The sequence below is a fragment of the Crocuta crocuta genome, unplaced genomic scaffold (genome assembly GCF_008692635.1).
Source record: "Crocuta crocuta isolate KB4526 unplaced genomic scaffold, BGI_CrCroc_1.0 scaffold556, whole genome shotgun sequence".
NCBI lineage: Eukaryota > Metazoa > Chordata > Mammalia > Carnivora > Hyaenidae > Crocuta > Crocuta crocuta.
In genome coordinates, this window is record NW_027527436.1 from 2,422,230 (window position 1) to 2,439,332 (window position 17,103).

The 17,103-nt window shown below is 37.6% G+C and overlaps 1 protein-coding gene across 1 annotated transcript in view; it reads right to left on the reverse strand.

The window, feature by feature from the left end:
• Positions 1–17,103, reverse strand: part of USH2A (usherin) — a 717,315-nt gene that overhangs the window by 291,881 nt on the left and 408,331 nt on the right. Inside the window, exon 37 of the mRNA XM_077759473.1 lies at positions 8,662–8,841. Within this exon, the coding sequence (XP_077615599.1) occupies positions 8,662–8,841 (180 nt within the window). The remainder of the gene's footprint in view (positions 1–8,661; positions 8,842–17,103) is intronic.

Below are 17,103 nucleotides of genomic sequence, written 5' to 3' on the forward strand. Positions count from 1 at the left end.
AGTACACTATTTATTTTATTAAAAATTTAAATACTATTTCTTCATTGCATCTGCCTACCTTATTACCTACAATGGATTGATTCTTCCAGGGGGAAAATAGCCCCTTTGGAAGACATACACCGAAGTAAAACATTATGCACAACTACTCTAAAGATTCATAGGAACTGAATGCAACTTAAATTGTGAAGCATTTAGTATAGTGAAGATAAAGAGGAGCACCTGGGGGCTCAATCAGTTAAGCCTCTGACTCTTGATTTCAGCTCAGGTCATGATGTCAGGGTCAAGCCCCGCATTGGGGTCTGTACTGACAGCGCAGAGCCTGCTTGGATTTCTCTCTCTTCTCTTTCTGCCCCTTTACCACTTGTGCGTTCTCTCTCTCTCCACTTCTCTACTTCAAAAATAAATAAACATTTAAAACTATATACACTGAAGGTAAAGTTTATGTAATATAATGTTGTTTCAAAGAATGCTATGCCTCACAACCTTGTATCTTCATTGTGGCATTTACATTTAAAAAAGCAATTATGGGGGCGCCTGGATGGATCAGCTGGTTAAGCATCCAGCTTCGGCTCAGGTCATGATCTTGTGGTCCATGGATTCAAGCCCCATGTTGGGCTCTGTGCTGACAGCTCTGAGTCTGCAGCTTGCTTCAGATTCTCTCTCTCTCTCTCTCCCTGCCCCTCCCCCACTTTCTCTGTGTTTCTCTCTCTCTCTCTCTCTCTCTCAAAAATAAATAAAAACATTTAAAAATTTAGAAAAAGCAAAGATTTTCACTTAGTTATTCAAAAGTGCCTTGTCTGAGCAACCACCAAGTTTCCCTATTCAATGAACAAGGAAATAAGCTTTCGATTCCAAGATTCAACTTTTTAAAGTATATATTTAGGGAAAATGAAGAACTGGTGAAAAAAATGTTTAGCAAAAATTTCAAACTCCTCTCTTTTGGCTAGCATTAACAAAGTTATGAAAGCATTTACTTATGAATAAAATATACATATAAGAGAAATAAAAAATAATCATAAAAATTACATCTAATAAGTGTCTTGGTATGAATACAGAAGAGGTTCTATTAAGAAAAAAAGTGCTCTTTTTCTGCCCATTGAAATCCCAAGGTAATCAATGAGAGCTTGGTGTAAAAATCATTTATACATTATGATCCAAAGGTCATGGAGGGAGATATTAAAGCTATTTCAAAAGGAAAATTACTTTTTATGCTTCTTGCTTACTTTGTCATCCTATACACATTACAACCATCCCTGAGCTGGGCCACTGGCCTGGCCATATTTATGTCAATGCTCGTGGTGAATGTACGTGAAAATTGGGATATAGGAGGACAAAATGTAGGAGGTCTTCCCAGCACATACAAGACTCTGATTTTCACTTGTTCGCAAGCTTTTAGAGGTAAAGGGTTCTATACACCCAATTCCAATGATACTGGACATCAGCTGGATGTCTCATAACTCAACTCAGTTCTGGCACTAACTATCTGGACACTAACTACCTACTGTTAGATTCCGTAGAGTAAGAGTTCAGTCCCACTAGACTGCCTCCTCTGCTCACACACGTACAAGTTGTCACCCATGCTTCTGACAAAACAGCTATAAATCAGAGGTTCCCATGACCCCTCCTTAGGTTTAATTTGCTAGAACAGCTCACAGAGCTCAGGAAACCCACTTACTTACTAGATTACTGGCTTATTACAGGGGATATAACCCAGGAAGGAAGATGCATTTGGCAAGATACATGGGAAGGGGCCCAGGAGATTCCATGCCCTATTCAAACTGGGCATTCTCCCCAAATAGCCATGTTTTTTTTTTTTTTTTAAGTATATTAATTTATTTTGAGGGAGAGAGACAGACAGAGAGAGCACACTTGAGTGCAAGCTGGGGAGGTACAGAGATAGAGGGAGAGAGAGAGAGAGAATCCCAAGCAGGGCTCAAACCTATGAACTTCGAGATTGTGACCTGACCCCAAACCAAGAGTCAAATGCTTAACCATCTGAGCCACCCAGGCACTGTCCCACCCACCACCCTAAATATCCTTAGTTTACCAACTTAGAAGCTCTCTGAACTGCGTCCTTATTGGTTTTCATGGAGCCTTCATTACCCATCTATGACTAAATAATTGACCATTGAGTTTGGAGATTGATCCAAACTCCAGCACCCTCCCTTCCCTCCTTAGCCCCCAGGACAGGAGGTAGGATGAAAGTTCCAAACCTCTGCTTGACACCACTGTTAACCAACAGCTGCCCTTAGATGAGGTCCAAAGTCACCTTAGCAACATAACAAAAGTCACCTTTATAGCTCTCTCATCACCTAGGAAATCCCAAGGGATTTAGGAGCTCTTTTCCAGAAATGGAAACAAAGACCACACCTGTGTTTCTCATGAACCACAATATCACAAGAGGCCTCAAAGGAGTCTTAGCAGTAAACTAGACCAAAGAAGGTAGCAAACACCTAATGTTTATCCAGATAGCCACTGTGCTAAACCACACGGATTGCATTGTTTAATCCTCCATCAGACGGGAATTACCATTGAGACTGTTTTATGGATGAACAAACTGAGGCTCAGATATATCTGTGGGCTGCTCATAGTTGCACAGCCAGAGACTGAAGGAGGTGGATTCAAATCTAGGTTTGTGGGATTCCAAACTCTATGCTTTTACAATGTGTCTGACTATTAATTCCAAATGTGTTGCCCTCCTTTTATTTCATTAATATTTTAGGGAGTGGTGGGTGGGTAGGGGTCAAGGGATGAGGAAATGAATTCCAGCAAATTCTAAAACAAACCATGTACAACCATGTTTCCTTCCTCAGTTTTTGATTTTCTAGTAACCCACCTTTGGAAAAGAAACATGTTCCTCAGGCTTAGTATTTTTGTGAAGTATGTAGGTTATAATAATTCTCATCAACTTGAAGGCACAAATGACAAATTATTTACTGTCGTAGAAAACCAGATTAAGTTCACAAATTTAGGTGGCTCTGAGTTCCTTTCACTGTTACAATAAAGCAGTTCAGAAAAAGATAAATAGAATAAAATTATTCCTTTTGGAAAAATATAAAAGTTTCATAAAAAAATCTGTTTCTAGCTCATCGGTATGGAATTTGTCACTAATCATTTTAAACTATGCCCTTTTATGCTTCTTCTGTCTCTTTTAGCTTTCTGAGTAGTTCTTTGATGTAACAAAGACAGTTTCAGACAAGATTTCAGTTCATCTGGAAAAAAAGGTTTAAGTCTGGAGGCAAAATGCAGTGTATTTAAAATTTATATACTCTATAATGCCTTTGTTCTGAACTTGAAGATCCTGCAAAACTTCTAAGCTTCTTTGCCTTCCTCCTCTAAGCTCATTTGTTCTTCCTTTGCTTATTATCATGCAACTGTGACTTTAACTGGTGGTTCCATTGTTTAACTACATGCAGAGTCATGGCTGACCCTTTCTGATCAATTGCCAATCCATACAGGTTTGACTGATAAAAGAGCCAATTAGATTTAAGCAAATTAAGGGACATCACCAATGTCAACCACTTATTAAACTGAATGCTGAATTCCATGCATACAAAACACTAATGCACTGAGCCCCATTAAGAGTTGAAATCCTAACCCCATTAGTAACTCCAGACCTTGAAAGGGTAAAGGTCATAGGAAAGTTTCATATTTATGGATTAACATTTGGATTCCGTTTTTATTTTTTTAATTTTTTCCCTAGAACTCTTGAACCTTCACTATAATGCTATTCAAGAGCTCAGACTAAATAAATTCTTCATTTCTAAGAGTATCTTAGTGCTAAATATGAGCATTACGTTATTACAAACAACCAAAAATATGGTAGTTGTAGAAACACCAAACCTAAATACGCTGAAGTGGGTAGAGATATGTTACATAAATGAAGGAAAAGTAACCACTGACTCCTGCAGTTGATCAAATAATATTTCAAATACATTTTTAAAATAAAAATGTATATTTTTAGGGTTGCCACTGTGCATCTACGTGCTGAGCTGTTGGCTGTGTGGTCTTACTTGCCTTAATTTCCATCTTCAAAGTAACTTGTGTTTCTCAGGTTGCTTAATCATATTTTTTGTTTGTTTGGTCAAAGTTAAGAGCTTTATCTTTTGATAAAATGTTATTAAACAACACACCAGCAATGAAAAAGGAAGATTTGATAAAATTAATTAGGATTTATTGGTAGATATTGCTAGACTGGTTTCTCAAAAATTTTTTCCAGCTTTATTGAAGTACAAACTGCATAAAAACATATTTTTTCTCATCAGAAAAATAGAAAAAGCTAGTATCATATAAGATTTTTCATAACCATCAAATAACAAATGATGTACCAGGGTTAAGAGTTTTTGAATCCTGTCCCCTCACCTCTTCTCAAATTCCTGTTAACTGTTTATTCTATGCTTTCCTAAGTAAACTCTATAGAGAGAAAGTCAAAGAGTGATGGGTTGTTGCATATTGAGACCATTTCTTACCTCCAGTCTCTGTACCCTCCTTACAGTCTGGGCCCCAGGTTACGTCTGCCTGACCAGAGCATTCCTACATTGGACACTATATTCAGAGGAGGTCAGGGTTTCCACAGCTGGTTACAATATAAGGCTGTTCAGATTGAAAATGAGGAATGAACAGGTCTGAGCAATGATAAGTTTATAATTTAAAACTGTTAATTAAGCTATTCTGTCTGATTGATTTATTCATTCACTCACCAGTTATTCGTTATGCACCTGTGATGCAGATTTGGTCTAGACACTGAAGATAAAAACACAATGGACATCTGGGTGGTTCAGTCGGTTAAGTGTCTGACTCTTGATTTTGGCTCAGCTCATGATCTCAGGGTTCCTAAGATCTAGCCCCGTGTGGGCTCTCAGTGCAGAGCCTGGTTGAGATTCTCTTTCTCCCTCTCTGTCTGCTCCTCTCAACCCTTTCTCTTTCTCTCAAAATAAATACACATAAAAAAAATGAATATGAAAGAGTCCCTGCTGTGTAGGTCCTAATAACCAGGGATGGGAACAGTCAATCAGATAGACAAGTTCCATATCATGTGATTGTACTATAGCATACCTAAGGGCCCTATCTCAGTCTCGATTGGTAAACGATAACTTTCCAAAGGACTTTTTTCTAAATTGAAACCTAAAAAATGAGTAGGACTTGGCCAGATATAGAGGGTAAAGGAAGTTTTTCAGGCTTACAGTTGATAGCAAACATTTGATAAAGAAAAAAATGAGCATTTCTGTTTTGCCCAAGGCTTCTATTATTATATTTTTAAACTACACTGAGAAGAAATCACAGCTAAGGGTATTATCATTACACATCTTGCAGAAGCCAGCATTGAAAAATAGTAGGAATTTAACACCACTATAAAAGAGACCTAATATTGAAATCAAGGAAATGGCAATAATAGTAACAGTCCAAATATAATAGAAAAGTAAATAGCATATAGAACCTTCTCTGCCCATAAGTTGGTTCACTTCTGTACATTGGTTCATTTATTATTCATTTCAGTACGAAGCACAGTTCACTGGACAAAGGCATGGAAGATTTCTTTAATAACTCTTAGTACTAATTTAATTCTACTTAAACACACATATTCTAGTGAATGCCACATGCTTTTCAGCATGATTTTATGTGTAAATCAGGATAATATGTTTTCAGATCATTAAGTAAAAGGAAGCATGAACTAAAACCTATTTAATCAATGAGGTATCACCTTTAAACTGCCACAAGGTCATAAAAAAGATAATTTCAAAGCTATAAGTTTCCTAATTGTAATCAACAACAATCTAATGATGAAAAAAAAGTATGTCCTAATGGCTGTAATAAACTTGAGCAAATCACTGTCTATCTTTGAAGACATTTTGCTTCCTCTTTCGGTGAAGGGCCATCTTCCAAAATCTTGATTTCTGAGTGTAGCCAGTGAATGACTGAGTCATACCCATAGAGTATGAGCCTTCAGAACTGCATGGAATGGCATGAATAAGCACCACAGAGTAGCAATAAAAGTAAACTCAGCATTTGACTTAGTTCTACTGTACCTCTATAGAAAAAAAAATTTAGTTTCTTCCTGTTTGCATAATATTAATTCTTCTACTACCCACTGACAGAGAGAAGTACAGACCGTATTGAGTTGGCATTAGGTGCTTACTGTGTTTAACTGAATTAAACAGACACACACACACACACACACACACACACACACACACAGATTTACCACAAATTATTAGACATTCCTTTTTTTTTTAATTTTTTTTTAATGTTTTATTTATTTCTAGGAGAGAGAGAGAGAGACAACATGAGCAGGGGAGGGTCAGAGAGAGAGGGAGTCACAGACTGAAACAGGCTCCAGGCTCTGAGCTGGCAGTCAGCACAGAGCCCGACGCGGGGCTCGAACCCACGAACCGCGAGATCATGACCTAAGCGAAAGTCGGACGCTTAACCGACTAAGCCACCCAGGCGCCCCTAGGCATTCCTAAACAGATGAACAGTGAATTAAATTGGCCCTATTTTATGAATGTGACACAGCTTACTGTACATTACAAACCATCTGAATCAGTGTGAATGCCATGAAAAGAATATATAAGTCATTGAATTCCTCCATATCCTATTAGGAAGGTATTACTATGTAACTTAAAAATCTCCATTAAAGCACGAATTACTCTTTAATTTTAAATGTGAATATAGGGTATTATATACTAACGTACAGAGTCATCAAATGTTCTTTTTAAAAAATTTTCTTTTTAATGTTTATTTTTGAAAAAGAGAGAAAGACTGAGAGACAGAGAGGGAGAGGGGCAGAGAGAGACAGAGACACAGAATCTGAAACAGGTTCCAAGCTCTGCATTGTCAGTACAGAGCCCGAGGCAGGGCTTGAACCCACAAACCTGGAGATCATGACCTGAGCTGAAGTTGGATGCTTCACCAACTGAGCCACCCAGCTGCCTGAGTATTCAAATGTTCTATCCCTTCTAGCATGCTGAGTTAGATTAAATAATGAAAATATGAATGCCCAAGGTTTCTTTTGTTGATTTTGTTTTGTATTATTGGGCTCCATTCTTAAACAAGCCCCTATCTAAATTCAACCCCCCTTATTATTACTGGCTTATAAAATATGATACTGAGTCATTCAGCTCTATCTCTTCCAAGCATTCTTAAACAATGTGGCTTCTGCCATATACTTTCAAGCGTTTTGGTAGACATCTATTCGTGGAGTCTTATAATGTCATGAAAGATGGATAAGGATGAGTGCTTTTTATGACACAGCAGGTATTGAATCTTTCCTTGGGAGAAGGGGTCCATACACAGGGCAGGTTAATCCTTAATTTTCACTAGCGATGAGATTTTTGCTGCTTTCGTACCCTTGTGATGGGAGAGATATTTATCCAAGTTTTGCTGTTTAACGACACAGTGACCTTCTCCCTTAGTCCAGAGCACCCTACTTCTTGAAGCCATTAGGTTCCATTTGCTTCAGTATTTTCAGAAAACATACATTTCTGAACACTCAACTGAGAATCATGCTTTTATTATTTTGAGAAGTGCTTTTTGTTCAAGGGCTGTACGTATCTGAGGGGAAGTGTTCTTAGCAATTAGCCCCACAAATAGTTAAAACAAAGTGAAATTGACTGTAGATCAAAATAATAAGTCTAAATAAGTCAGCTTTTCATACAAATAATTAAATGAAATATATCTGGATTGTATCACATTTCACTTTTACAGTGACACTATTGGACTCTAATCATTAGGACATGGAAGCTGAAGGTATTTTTCTAGGGGTCTGAGTAGTTTTCCTATTGTACAACCTGCATACTGCCCTTTTTTTGGCAAATGCAAAGGTTTAGATACATAAGGTTCTTTGAAAAACCAGGAATGAGAACCAAAACTCAAATTGAAAATATAAATTTTGACCTGGTGGCTCATTTGGTTAAGCATCTGACTTCAGTTCAGGTCATGATCTCATAGCTCATGGGTCTGAGCCCCACATCGGGCTGTGTGCTGACAGCTCAGAGTCTGGAGCCTGCTTTGGATTCTGTGCCTCCCTCTCTGTCTCTGCCCCACCGCACCCTGCTCCCACTCTGTCTCTCTCTCTCTCTCTCTGTCAAAAATAAACAGGGGCACCTGGATGGCTAAGTTGGTTGAGTATCTGACTTTGGCTCAGGTCATGATCTTGCAGTCCGTAAGTTCAAGCCCTGCGTTTTGGCTCTGTGTCGACAGCTCAGAGCCTGGAGCCTGCTTTGGATTCTGTTTCCCTCTCTCTGTGTCCCTCCCCCACTCATGCTCTGTCTGTCTCTCAAATATAATAAACAATAAACAAAATTTAAATAAATAAATGTTCACAAAATTAAAAAAAGGAAAATATACAGTTTGAGTCTAAATGAAGTCTCCAAACAAACAACATTTCCCAGTCTTTTTAACATGTAAAGAAAGAGATATCTGTGCATGACATATACCTAGGTACACACACAGCACAAGAGGAAAGCAGTCTCGACAAAACATTAATAAAAATCAGCAAAAGGGTCTCACTGAAACAAAACAATGACAACCCACACAACCAGAAATACAACCGAGTCTCCAAGTTCTAAAAAATTAATTCACACAAAAAACAAGCGCTCCGTGAAAACTTAGTAGTAGGACATTTATGTAAATTTGTGGAGCAAACCTTGTTCAAAGACTTACCTCCTGGTGGCATTGCAATTGTTACAGGATCACTTCTCAAGCTGCCCTGGCTATTTGAGACATTCACCTGTACAGTATAGTTAGTAAAAGGAACCAAGCCCTCGATGAGTATCCAAAGGTTGGTCTCTTCACCACTGTGCATGACTCGTGTGCCATTCAGAAGACTATAGTTATGATCTGCTGATAAGAAAGAAAATTATTAAAATTCATGTATATTTAAGAGTTCATTCATTCATCTCAGTGATAAAAATAACTGGGTTGTTATTCTAAGATAGCATGAAGCTCTTCACAAGTATGATGCCTATAAGGAAAGATACTGCACAAACATAAAAATTGATCCCTGGATGGATTATTTACAATTGTTTGAGGGGTTTTCTTATCCTTGGATTTTCTGTGATGTGTAGACTGGAGGAAATCACATTCTTTCCCCCAGATAGAAGGGTTCTAAATATAAACAGTGCATTCAAATTATACATGTCAAGTATTTCCTTTATCACCAATTGGGGTATTTGTTGCTCATTTTCTTTGAGAGGTAGGTCATTGCTTTCCCTCTAACACCTCTTAAATCAGACTTGGCCAGATTATTCTGAAAAGCAGTATGTGCCCACTTTGGTCAGAAGACCTGTTTGTAGCTCTGTGCTAAACTAAAGAGGCTGCCTTTGTAAAAGAATCACCTTCAGGGAACTCACGGAGCTACACCACACCCATCCTTCTGAACTTGAACAAACCCGTTCTCAAATAGTATCATGTCTGAGATACAGGGAAATACTGCTTCTCTGAAACAGGGTTTTATCTCCCTCTTCTACACAAATGAATTACAGTCAAGGTTCAAAAGAGTTAGAAATTAGGCTTAAAATGAGACAAGGGCTGCTAAAAATCCTGTCCTGACATTTATTTCATCATCTACATTAGATGCCTTCCTGAAAAGCTTAAGTGAGGCAAATTTTTCAGAATATTGGTGAAACTTAGTAAAATTTAGTTGTTATTATTTTTTTTTTGAGGGAGGGGTGCAAGTGAGCAAAGGGTAGAGAAAGAGAGAAAGACAGAAGTGAGCTCACCCAAAGGGAGGCTCATGTTTTACCCGAAGCTGGGCTCAAGCTCATGAATTGTGACAGTCAAAGTCAGATGCTTAACCAACTGAGCCACTCAGTAGCCCTCGTTATAATTATTCTTAAAACACAGAAGAGAAGAGCCATGAAGAATAGTAATTTTACTATCAACTGGCCTTTTTTCTTCGCCGTAACACTTTTTATTGTAGTACCTTTCATTCCCCCTCCCCACAAATTTTAACAAATACAGGCAATTGAATAAAAACCACACATGTTGTTGAACTTTAAGGGGGATGTGTATTTGCAAGATTTTCAGATAATGATACAATCTTTATTGACTAAATGTTTTAAAATTAAAAGATGTCCACATACTGAAAATCATCTTGCATTGTACAATTGACAAAATTTAATAATTGCAATATTTATAAAAATATATTCTTAAATTGTTTAATATATACTTTTTAAGTTTTTATTTATTTATTTTGAGAGAGAGACAGAGAGAACAAGCAAGGGAGGGGCAAGAGACAGATAATCCCAAGCAGGCTCTACTCTATCAGCACAAAGCCCCATGCAGGGCTCGGACTCACAAATCATGAGATCACGACCTAAGCTGAAACTGAGAGTTGGATACCTAACCAGCCGACCCACTCAGGTGCCCCCCAGATATATTTTGATACAGTTTAGTAGCAGAGTATGATGCAAAGAGAGTACATGAATTTAATTGTCAGAAAATTCTGCATTTCAACCTATCCTTATCATTCTTCAGTAGTGTGCTCTATCGTAAGTTACCTAATATTTCTAAATCTCAGGTTTTTCGTCTGTGATCTGGGAATGATAATATCTTGTTTGCAATGTTATTGTGCAGATTAAGTGAGATTATTTCTTTACACTACCCAGCAGGTAACAGGTGTTCATCTACAGAAGCGAGGAAGGATTACTGTTTTGCTGTAATACAACTGGTACATTCCAGACAAACATTTAGAACCAGCGAGTGATTAAGAATAATGCACTCTGTATTTTACTTTCTTGGTAGCAATTACCTACCTATTACACTGTCCCTTTCTCCTATCCAACAATGCGTTATTAATGAAAAATTCTATGTTTTTTCAATGAACAATGCGATATTAATGAGATCTGCTACCGCTAGGTCATTGTCTCATCGGTTATACATCAAATTCTATACTTAATAAAGATCAAATGATGTAAAAGAGGATCTCATTTCTAGTTATGAGCATTTTCATGAAGTGTGGATAAGACAAACAAAAGCTTTTAAAACATACAAAAATTTTCAAAAGCTACTTTTTAAGAGCTTTGGGAAGAAGGACATAGCCGAAAAAAATGATTGCTGTAAAATACACAGGTCTAGTTAGGTGTTTTCTATGACCAGAAGAAATCCCTAGGGTCATGTAAGAATTTATTACCTTGAACTTGAAATTGGAACATTTGAAGGAGTGATTTATTCCCGAGGGAATAAGTAGTACTTATGGGCTAAAACGTGGGGAAAATAATTTCTATTCATTTTTAATAAAGTAAGGTAAAGATATAGTTACTGCTTAAGAATTGTTTTAAGTTCCTAAAATGCAAATAAACACCATAGCTGTCTATACGTAACACACATCAACGGGAAGTTCTGAAACCTGCAAATTAGCCTTAAAAAGGCACTTCCAAGTGACACTCTATTAGCTACCATAGGTTCTTTGTAACTAGTCAACCTGATTAGACGGAAGATTGTTGACTCCAAATGCATACGGAGACTTGGCATTGGTAGATTCTGATAACAACGTGCCCAGGATGTAGAAGACGTAGTTCCTACACTCAGAAAACCTGGGTAACTTTAGATATGAATCCCTTGTAAGCACTAAGAGAAGTTATATCATCTGCATTAAAGAACTTGAGTTCCTGTAATGTCTCAATCTATGGAGGCATTTCTGGTCCCACTTGACACAATTGCTGCTTTTGTCACATCCCCACCTGTAAAATTTCAGAAAGGTCAGCTTATCCTGCGAGACACAGGTAGAAGGTCAATTGCCTCTGAAGTTGTGTTACCTGAGCACACTTTACAAAAAATATAAAATAGAATAGAATAGAATAGAATAGAATAGAATAAAATAAAATAATTGAAGATTGCGAAATCACAGTGAAAATTCTCAAAGTAAGCCAAGGGAATACAATTTTACAAATTTCAAGCCAGGTGCAAATGTAAGATCAATGAGTTAACATCTATGATTATAATATGAGTGTGGTTATTCCCCTTGTATTTTGTTTGTTTTTGAAGGAAATTTCTAGCCATAAAATAAACACATTTTGCTCGCTTTGGAAATGGCATGACAGGGGGAAATATATTAAATACCACTTTATTCTAAGTTTCCCAGATAACATTAATACATGGTAATTATACAATTAGTTGTAACATTAAGTTCTAGTTATAGAACAATGATTACTCAGTAATTATAAGAAGTATATAATTACTCAATAATTATGAGAAGTATGCAATTACATAACCATTTTGTTCAGCTCAAAAAAGAACTTGTGCATCTACAGGAGCCACACAGCTCAGTGAGTCCAGTGCTCCCTCACCCTGACTGACACGCAGCTCAATTTCATAGGCTGAGAGCAACAGACAGGATTTAAACCCTCGGTGGAGCTCCAAACGCTCTAAATTCGAAACCAAAACAAGGTCCACAGATTTGGGTTTTCTCCACTTTATTCTGTCTTCACTTTCTTTCTTTGAACTTGACCAGCTTGAGTGCCTAGATCTTGGGGAGAAGTTCTTAAAATGCAAGTCCTCAGATCCCCCTTCTTAAGAAGGTCTTGCTTTACTGCTTCTCACTGCATAAACTTGGTTTTCAGTGGGCTGGAAAATGCAGCCCTGTTGGTTCAGCCTCGAGAGTCAAGCTAGAAAATGTTAAAACGATAAGCATTTCCTATCAGAGGTGACCATTTCTGTCTGGTCAGCCTTAGCGCCAACCCCATTTGTAAGTATAAGTGGACGGTGCAGGCCCAGTTAAGCTCCAGTGTTCTGGAACCACAACTTCCCAATCACCCTGTCCCCAGGCACTGTGAGTGTGAAAAGGAGTTCCCCTTATCCACCTCTTTGGCTGTGGTCCGCACCACTGGGCTTTAACCCCGGGGGTTGCACTAAGCACTTTGCAGATGAGGTCATCTACACTAGTGTTCTAGAGGTCACCTACCTCAAAATCATGTGGGGGCACTACATCAACATCCACATACCTGAGTTCTACTCTGTACCTACCGATTGAGACTATGAGAAGGTAGGGCCCAGGAATCATTGGTGATTCTTCTTAAAGCATGCAGAACTACTGATTTGAACATGGTCATTTAATCCATGTTCAAGCTAGTTTTACAGTAATGATCAAAATTTATTTCCTGTTTCCCAAAATATTTAGGTCACTTTTGACATGCTTGTTAATGATGCCTCTAGACTCTAGCTTTGTGCTATAACATGTTTACTTTATTAGTGAAATAATGGATCTTCAGGAAGTATAAAATGGACTCTTAAGCCAGATCTATCTTTCAGACTACAGAAGCTATTAATTTGTCCTGTAAGAAACATTTAAATATGCATAGGAATAATGTTTAAAATGAGCAATCATTCTGCACATCTGAGAACAATAACTTCAGGATTTCTGATGAGTATTTCTCTTTCAGTCTACCCACTAAGGTTGCAAGAGAAGGAGAGATTCTTTGTCTATTGACCAACATCATGCATCACAAATAAAAGACCTACACGTTTTGTGTAAAACATGTTAAAAAATTTTTTTAAGATTTTTTTAAACATTTTTATTTATTATTGAGAGACAGAGAGAGACAGCACATGAGCATGGGAGGGACAGAGAGAGAGGGAGACACAGAATCTGAAGCAGACTCCAGGCTCTGAGTTGACAGCACGGAGCCCAGTGCGGGATTTGAACTCACAAACTGAGAGATCATGACCTGAGCCAAAGTCGGATGCTTAACTGACTGAGCCACTCAGGCACCCCAACCATGTATGATTTTTACATAAGCTCCTGGAGGCTATCTCAGGGTATTCAACATTCTACAGGGTTTTCAAAGAAGTGAATTCATTCAGTCCTACTTTTCTACTTTATTTTGAAGGAAAAAAAAAAGTGTTAAGTTGAGAAACAGCCCAAATAAATCTCATAGGCCCAACAGATTTTACTTGTAAAGTACATCTTCTTAGCTTCGAATGTGAAATCCTACAAAAATGTTAATAGCACTCATGCCCATTTTCCGAGGCCAAAATTCTTACACTTAATGTTGTTTGTCGAATAGTAGGATACTTTCTATATAATTATTTTTTTAAGCAAAACCAATGCAAATAGATATGTATGATTCAGGAATGTGTAAATGATTGCTGTCTCAGGAATATCATCCTATGGGGTTCTCTAGATTGATACAACGTAAGTGGGCATCCTTTCCCATTCTTGTTATAATCGTTGTCACAAGAATTTTAATGCACCATATATTCCATAATTTTTTTTCCTCTGTGCTGTACTGCTCTGACCTTTTCAATATTCTATAATTTGACTGGCTGGCCATTTCAGTTCTCTCCTTTTTACAGCCTTATTAACTTGTGGGAAAGAGGTGAAATGAACAACCAATCAGAATACATAATATTGCAAAGGTCAGCGTAGTCTTGTACAGTATCATCACACACAGAAGACTGTATGCCAGGCATTAACATCCTGATATCTTATTCATGTGACAAAGATTGTAACAAGAACAGAAAATGGCACAACATGAATCCATTCTCATGACAAAGATTATAATGAGAAATGACAGCGAACAAACCAAACTGATTCTTGTTACCTTGTGAGGATTTTAGATGTCAGACCTGGTCCTGCTTTAAGTTAGCCTTTTTCTGAATCCAATTACACCTTAAGGTAGGAAAGGTGTTAACTAATTTTCCCACTTCTTGCTGTAAAAAGAAAATGCTATATTTTCCCAGTATTGAGGTCTCAATTTCAGTGTTGTTCAGCTCTATCTTATTATCACAGACTTCTGCCAATACCAAAATCAAAAGACACAGAATGACAAACTGTAGATCTGGGCAAAGTGGTGAATAAGGACTTTAATGTGAGCTAATAATTCCAGGTCACTCTATAGCATGTATTAATATTTAAGTTACTTTTATTTGTTCTTTCTGAAGATATTATTTCAAATTATTTTACCCTAAAGGCAAGTAAATCCTCCAAACTCCATTATTATAATAGATATTATCTTGGTAGAGATCTGAATGGTACTGGGCATTTGTTCATTTTTAAGTTAACATATGGTTGCCGAAGCCTATCTCTGACCTTAAAGTGTTGCGAACATAGAAAATATTTCTAGATCTATACCTACATAGCTGTCTTCTTCATAGAGTATTTTGAAAGAGAAAGAAATGAGTAAACTGAGCAACGTAGGCCTCTGAGAAGGACAGTGCTCTATTAATGCGTCATATTTCTTACCATTATTATAATTACTCTAATGTGATTTTTAATTAGTTGTCATTTAGTAAAAGCTGCACTTCTTTGATTCTTCTTTAAAGTGGTCATTGTGCTGGAATGACAATTGTAGTTCAGGGAATAAATACATAGAGTATTTCATCCACTCACCAAAAGATGCTGCCTTTACTCGAGTCTGTGCTCATGCAAGAGCAAAAAGAGCTTGGTAGATGCTGAGGATTTTTTGCTTTGTTTGGTCTGTTGGTCTTAGAGCATGGTTTCTTTTCATCAACTTTGCTTTGTATACTGTAGTCAGGTTTTTCTAAATGGGTCTCATTTTATTAATATCAGAGAAGTACTGTGTGTGTGTGTGTGTGTGGTGTGTGCACACGCGTGCACGCATATACATAGATAGATACATATCTGGATATATAGATAGAGCGATAGATCGATAGAGTGTGAGAGAGATAGAGAGACACAGAGAGAGAGAGATTTCTCAAGAGTAAATTTCTCAAGAGTAATTTACTGCAATTGTGGTAGATATGGTCCATTTTCATCAACTATGCTGTACTCTAAAAAGTCAGATGTTTTTTCTACTTTAATTTATATTTTCCCCATTTGAACAAAGTGTTAGTTGTCCAAATGAACACCTATTAGTTGTCCAAATGAACTATTCCCATGATCTCAATCAGCCAAGAGCTATTTGGGAAATATGCTATTATAGAAAGTGGTCTCCAACTTCCAGAATAAATCCTGGACATGAACATGACTGCTTGCTAGAAGCTGCTACTTCCTTTTGGAATTCTAGTAGAGCCTTACTAAACATGCTGACTATGCAGAGCTTCTAGCACTACTGTGATCAAGTGGATAGCTCAGCAATCACTGATCACAGAGCAACCTATCCCCAATTCTTAACGAAATGTTTATACATTTCTTTTTAGTTACTTAGATATAGATGCTTGAGACAGAGTCTCTGTTAAAGGAGAAAACCCATTTGATGTGGGAATTACGTCATGTTTTTGGTGATTTCTACCTACTTTCTGTGCTGCAGTCACCAAGTCCTGTGTTCATGTACTAGTTATCTGTTGCCATGTAATGCCATTACCACAAACTTAGCAGCTCAAAACAACATATACTTCTTATCTCATAGTTTCAGTGGATCAGAAGTCTGGACATGCTTAATTGGGTCTTCTGCTCAGGATCTCAAAAGGCTGAAATGAGGTGTTGGCTGGGACTGAAGTCCCATCTCAAGGTTCTACAGGGAAAGGATCACATGCAGCTCAGGTAGTTGTTGACAGCATTCTATTCTTTATAGGCTATTAGAATTTAGTGCCTCCATTTCTTACATGTTATTGGCTGGAGGCTGCCCTCAGTTGCTAGCTTGTTTTTGGCCAGAAATTGCCCTCATTTTCTTTGGATGTGGGCCTTCCCAACATGGCTGACTGCATTATCAAAGCCAGCGGGAGGACAGTCTCCTAGCAAGATGGGTTACAGTCTTATGTAATGTTATCACAGAGCTTACATCCCACCTTCTTTGCCATAGCCTATTGGCCAGGGATAAGCCACAGGTTTTGGCCACATGCCAGGGCATGAGATTACACAAGGTCATGAGTACCAGGAGGTAGGGATAATCGGATGCTATCTTAGAGTCTGTGTGTTACAGTTTCCAAGCTGTGGATATGAATCTCCTTGCTGAGAAGAGAATTAGGAATAAATTGTGAACTTTCAAAAGTTTATGTATTTTGGGAGAAGAGTGGATTAATTAGTATGACAGAATTACCTTCCCAAAATACCTTCCAAAATGCAATAAAATGGAAAAAACTAGAACAAAAATAATACCACTAACAAAAACAGTTGAAAATTCTGGAGTGAACGTGTAAAGGAAAAGGAACAAATTAATGACTTAATTTTGAAACCTCACAACAAAAGAAAGATATGGTAAATTC